The sequence below is a fragment of the Paroedura picta genome, chromosome 10 (genome assembly GCF_049243985.1).
Source record: "Paroedura picta isolate Pp20150507F chromosome 10, Ppicta_v3.0, whole genome shotgun sequence".
Classification (NCBI taxonomy): domain Eukaryota; kingdom Metazoa; phylum Chordata; class Lepidosauria; order Squamata; family Gekkonidae; genus Paroedura; species Paroedura picta.
The window spans coordinates 81,883,027-81,889,040 of NC_135378.1; the positions used below are offsets into that span (position 1 = coordinate 81,883,027).

A 6,014-nucleotide genomic window follows, 5' to 3' on the forward strand; every position below is an offset into this window, starting at 1 on the left:
CATCTACCTCACAGGGTGTCTGTTGTGGGGAGAGGAAGGGAAGGCGATTGTATGCTGCTTTGAGACTCTTTTGGGCAGTGAAAAGTACGGCATAAAACCCAACTCTTCTTCTTTAATGTGCTGCTGGATTCTTGCTTTGTCCTACTAGAACAGAGGGATTCACAAACTGGCTGTATCTGAAGAAGGGAGTGGGGGACTCACAAAAGCTCTTTCCCTGCCTCACATTTTGTGAATCTTTTAGACGCTGCTGGACGCTGGCTCTTCTCTGCTGCTGCAGAAAGATTAACACAGCAAGCCATTATGATCTGGTTTTGTTCTTTTCATTCTCCCTTCTTTCAGTAGCTTAATTATGCTCTTGCTCAGATTCATATAAGACCCCATTCAGTCCGCTAAACCCTTGCCTGAAAGAGTCCCTTTTGCTCTTTCTACCAGTAGAACCTAGAAGTCGGTCGCCTACGGATTTCATGTGGGTGTCTTCAACTTTCAAGAACGTAGCCAAAAATAAACTCCTTTTGACCACCGCGTTTCTTCTATGAAAAATAAGTTTTGGTTTCAGTTACTTTTTTGGGTCAACTAGTAAGTACTTAAGAAAAACAGGTGTGCGTTTATGTGGGGGCTCAGTAACAGAAAGAAACAGGCAAATTAAGGAGATGCATCACCAAGAGAGATATCATGGGCATCATGGATAGAGGAGAAGAAGAAGAAGAGTTGGTTATTATATGCCGCTTTTCCCTACCTGAAGGAGTCTCAAAGTGGCTTCCAGTCGCCTTCCCTTTCCTCTCCTCACAACAGACACCCTGTGGGGTGGGTGAGGCTGGGAGAGCCCTGATATTCCTGCTCGGTCAGAACAGTTTTATCAGTGCCATGGCGAGCCCAAGGTCACCCAGCTGGCTGCATGTGTGGGAGTGCAGAATCGAACCTGGCATGCCAGATTAGAAGTCCGCACTCCTAACCACTACACCAAACTGGCTCTCCAAACTGGAGCTGGATAGAGTTACCAATCTCAGGTTGGGAAATTTCTGGAGAATTGAGGGACAGAGCAAGGGGAGGATGAGGCTCAGGGAGGGAAAGGAAGGGACTCCAGCTGGGTATAAATGCCATAAGAGTCTGGGTTTAGAGGTCAGGACACTGGGGGTTCATTTCAGCTCTTCATTGTGACCCCAGCTAGGTAGTGCAAGAGGCAAAAATTGAACCAAAGAAACCCACAACCAATCACAGCTTATATACAAAAGCTCCACCATAGATTTTTCCATCGATGCACACTATTGGTCAGTTTCATTCATTACAGAGCTGGCTTCCCATCATGCCTTGTGCCTCAAGCTTGGTCCTCGGCATTATTATGGACACAATAGAGTTTATCCCCCCGCCCAAAGTGGCCATTTTCTTCAGGGGAATTGAACATCGTACTCTGGAGAATTATTTTAGTACCACCTGGCGGTTAGCAACCGTTTGTTAATAAATGAATGTTGGACACTTTGGGACCCCCTTGGAGAGAAGGGCGGGGTGCAAATGGAGTAACAAAAACCAATGATGGAAGAACAGAAATTGAGTCCAAGGGTACCTTTAACACCAACAAGATTTATTCCGAGTATGAGCTTTCGGGTGCAGGCACCCTCCCTCAGACAAAATTGATTTGGAAACATCAGTAAAGGGAAGTGGGCCATTTTGGGTCCCCCTTGGAGAGAAGGGTGGGGAGAAGCCAAGAAAACTGAATGTGGGCACCTGCCATGACCCGTCTGAAAGAGTCATTCGACCCCCAAAGGGATCCTAACCCCCAGGTTGAGAACCATTGGTCTAAAGGCTGAGTCCACAATGATTCGATCCCTCGGATAATGATACTGTTCTGTTTGAATGAGAAACACAAAACCAGAAACATAACCGGAAGTAGCTCGGACCTGAAAGGTTGGATGTCTCTGCAAACTGGACAACAGGTTGCAAAAATATATGAACATTTACTGGGCGCAGCTCTTTAAAAATTAAGACTAAAAACACACACAAGGCTCATAGGCCATTATTGAAAAATTATCATAATCACTATACAAACTTGGGCCATAGACTTGATACATTTTGACCCACACCAGGTCTTCCTCAGAGGTCTAATTTAGACACACATAGGTAAAGGTATCCCCTGTGCAAGCACCGGGTCACATCTGACCCTTGGGGTGTGACGCCCTCCAGCGTTTTCATGGCAGACTCAATACAGGTGGTTTGCCAGTGCCTTCCCCAGTCATTACTGTTTACCCCCCAGCAAGCTGGGTACTCATTTTACCGACCTCGGAAGGATGGAAGGCTGAGTCAACCTTGAGCCGGCTGCTGGGATCGAACTCCCAGCCTCATGGGCAAAGCTTTCAGACATCTCTGCTGCCTTACCACTCTGCGCCACAAGAGGCTCTTTTAGACACACATACATTGATAAAATACAAGATACACAAAGCAGCCGGTAAAATATATAAATTATGGGAACTAATTTTCTTTAGGGTGACAAAATCAATCCAAATGCATCGTTGGAAAATATCCATTCATCAGATAATAGTTGCCAAGAAATTCTGATGTGCACCCATAAAATCGGTGCATGTACAAAGGCCGGTAATTTTTCTCCAGGGAAACTGACCTCTGCAGTCTGGAAATGAACTGTAAAGCCAGGGGATCCCTGGTCCCACTTGGAAGCTGGCATCCCTAGCCCTAAGGTCACTAAAGATTTCCAAACCTTTGGGTGGCAGCACCATAAAATAAGGAGGAACGTTCTGCATCCTTTGCTGTGGTCAGAAATAACTTGAATCCATGAAGCCCTCCTTCTTCCCCTCCCAGGGATTGAAACTGCACCTGCTCTGCGGTTTTCTTAAAAATAACCTGGCCACCTGTGTTTCTTTTGCACAGAACGGCAACAGGGTTCGGTATGCGTCAGCCGGCTTGTATCAGGCACAGGTTCGCTTTCCACCGCAGGCAGTTTGAGGGCTCTCTGTGTAGCCTTAGTGCAGTTCTTTGAGAAACAACCCCACCTAGTGGCAGTGTCATTAATGACACGTTTGTTTTGTACCTCCAGGGGAAGGCCAGTAAGAGAGGGTTTGAGAATCTGCTTGGGATGCAAAAAGTCCCAGGTTCAACCCTCAGCATCTCCAGGTAAAAGGATCAGATTATCGGGATGGGAATCACCTTCATGTGAGAGCCTGAAGAGCCACTGTCAGACTGAACAGAAAATACTGAGGGACCAACGATCTGATTCAGAGCCAGGCCACTTCATGTGTTCTTGGGTCCTACAAATCCATTCCTGCCCAGGTTCAGAAATTATACTAGAGGGAGAGAAATGTCCCCCTGATAGCTGGAGCTATGGTTGTTTCCCACCCCACTGGTGAAAAGGTAAAGAGAGGATGGCCATGAAACATTCACAAGGCTCTGTTAGAATCCTGGGACCAGAAGTGATATGGGATGGGGAAGAGATAAGGAAGAGAACTGAGGGAGATTGACTTTTTAAAAAGGCTCATTCCAGCATGTCTCCACACTGTTCAGGATTTTACCACTTCCTCTGCTGCTAACCGAGGATGCTTAACATGAAAAATTCTGATGAAGTTCCCTGTTCTTATGGAAAATGACTTCTCGACCTGCCCCACACTGGCTGGTGTAAGGGATGTGTATGCACACTACCCTCATGTTGCTAGTAAATACTGAACATACATGAAGCTGCCTTAGACTAAATCAGACCATCCATTCCTCAAGGCCAGTGCGACTTGCTCAGAGTCCACCAGCCTCACTAATGCCAGTATGGTGTAGTGGTTAAGAGAGGCAGCCTCTAAAATCGAGATCTGGGTTTGAGTCCCTATTCCTTTTCCACATGCAACCAGCTGAATGACCTTGGGATCGTCACAACTCTCTTAGAGCTCTTCTCATAGAGCAATTCTTTTAGAGCTCTCTCAGCCCCACCTACCTCAGAGTGTTTTTTGTAGGAAGGAAAGGCGATTGGCTTTGAGGGGCATCCCACGATGCCCCTCCTGGTTTTCTTACGTTAGGACTTTAGCAACATCTCAAATATTTATATTTATTTATTTTACATTTTTGTGCCGCCCTCCCTTGCGGCTCAGCATGTTCCTCCACACTGGTTTCCTTTGGTCACAGAAATTACTTTCTTGTATCCCTGGACGGAGTCCACGTGACTCCCCCGTCTGCTCTCGATGATCATTCGCTGGTCCAGAGCGTCCGGAAACAAGGCGGAAGGAATAATGACGGAAGGCTTTCCACGGCCGGCCGGAAACGAGGCGATTCGAAGGCAAAGCCGTGCTGAGAAAAGCCCCGGAGTTGTCCCTCGGACGAACCAAGAGGGAGAGAGATCGCCCGGCCGCTGGATGCGCGCGCGGAACCAACCTTTTCGGTAACCGGAAGTGGAGGCGCGGGGTCGGAGGGTCACACCGACCTTTCACCCGGAAGTCGATGCCCGAGGGCGGAAGCGGAGCGAAAGCGCACGCTTTCCAGGGCCGGTCGCTCCGTGTTGCCCGCTAGCCGCATTAGCCCCGGCCATGGGGAAAGCGCGGCGGCGGTCAGCCGCTCCCGCCCGGGCCAAGGCGCCGCCGGAGGAAGAGATGGAGGAGCCGGAGCCTGGGGAGCTGCGAGTCTCGGAGGAGGCGGACGATTTCCACGAGCGGCGGGTGGAGGAGGCGTTGGCGGCGCTGGAGAGCGAGGAGGAGGAGAGCGGGGAGGAGGTCGACGAGGTGCTGGGCCTGGACCTCAGCGAGGAGGAGGATGGAGAAGAGGAGGAGGAAGGCCTGGACGAGCCTTTGGATATGGACAGCGACCTGGAAGAGCAGCGGGGCGGGGGGAGCTCTGGCCTCCCCCACGAGGCTGCCTGGGGTCAACGCAAGAAGATCTACTATGGCACGGATTACGGCCAGGTGCCTGGCGGGCCCAAAGCAGCCAAGAAGAGCAAGGAAGAACTGGACGTGGAAGAGGAGGAGGAAGAGGTGGAGGCCCAGGCCATCCAGAGAAGACTGGCTCACAATCTGGGCGAGGACGACTACGGCCTGGACATTCTGCAGGCCTACGCTCCGGAAGATGAGCGGTCGAGCGCAAAAGAGTCCAGGCGCAAGATTGCCAAGGACTTGCGGTCGCTTTCGAAGAAGGAGCAGCTGAAATTGTTGAAAAAGGAATCCCCAGAGCTGCTGGAGCTGATCCAGGACTTTGAGGCTAAATTGGTGGAGCTCCGAGATGAGCTGGAGCCGCTCGTGCAAATGGTAAGGGATGGGATCATCCCGCAGGGGAAAGGTAGCCAGTACCTGCAGACCAAATACCATCTCTACTTGAACTATTGTTGCAACATCAGCTTTTACTTGGTGCTGAAAGCCAAAAGGATCCCTGTCCACGGCCACCCGGTCATTGAAAGACTTGTCACTTATAGAAACTTAATCAATGACTTAGGTGTTGTGGACCAAAAGTTGTCACCAGAAGTCCGGCTGCTTCTTAAAGAATTCCAGAGTAGCGGTGGAGTGGAAGCGATGAAGAAATCCATGGTATTTCCTAGAAAGCCTGTTAACAAAACCAAACTTAGAACTGCTCGTAAGGATTCTAATGATGAGCTTGCTGAAGAAGCTACAGATGATTCAGATTTCAATGAGGAGGCTGCCCTGAATTACTATAAGGAGATGGAAGAAAAGATAAAAGCTAAGAAAAAGAGAAAACAAATAGAAGCAGAAGAAGAGGATGAACTGCTTGTGGAAGAGGAAGGACCAGAACAAAAGAGAGGAGCAACATACCAAATTCTCAAGAACAAAGGCCTCACGCCCAAAAGGAAAAAGATTGATCGCAATCCAAGGGTCAAGCACCGTGAGAAATTCAGGCGAGCCAAAATTCGCAGGAAGGGGCAGGTCCGTGCGGTCCGAAGAGAAGAAGGAAGATATGGAGGCGAACTGTCTGGCATTCGTGCTGGGGTTAAGAAAAGTATTAAACTGAAGTGATTTCTTATTTTTGCATATTTTTTTCAAGACAATCAGTGAAAGCTGAATAAATATACTATTTGTGGGAAAAAGAAA

The 6,014-nt window shown here is 48.9% G+C and overlaps 1 protein-coding gene across 1 annotated transcript; it reads left to right on the forward strand.

Annotated features, from left to right (window-relative positions):
* The first annotated feature begins 4,256 nt into the window (after nucleotides 1-4,256).
* UTP3 (UTP3 small subunit processome component) lies at nucleotides 4,257-6,014 on the forward strand. The gene has a single exon (XM_077301146.1). It carries the CDS (start codon nucleotides 4,509-4,511, stop codon nucleotides 5,937-5,939), a length of 1,431 nt encoding a protein of 476 aa, XP_077157261.1. The 5' UTR covers nucleotides 4,257-4,508; the 3' UTR covers nucleotides 5,940-6,014.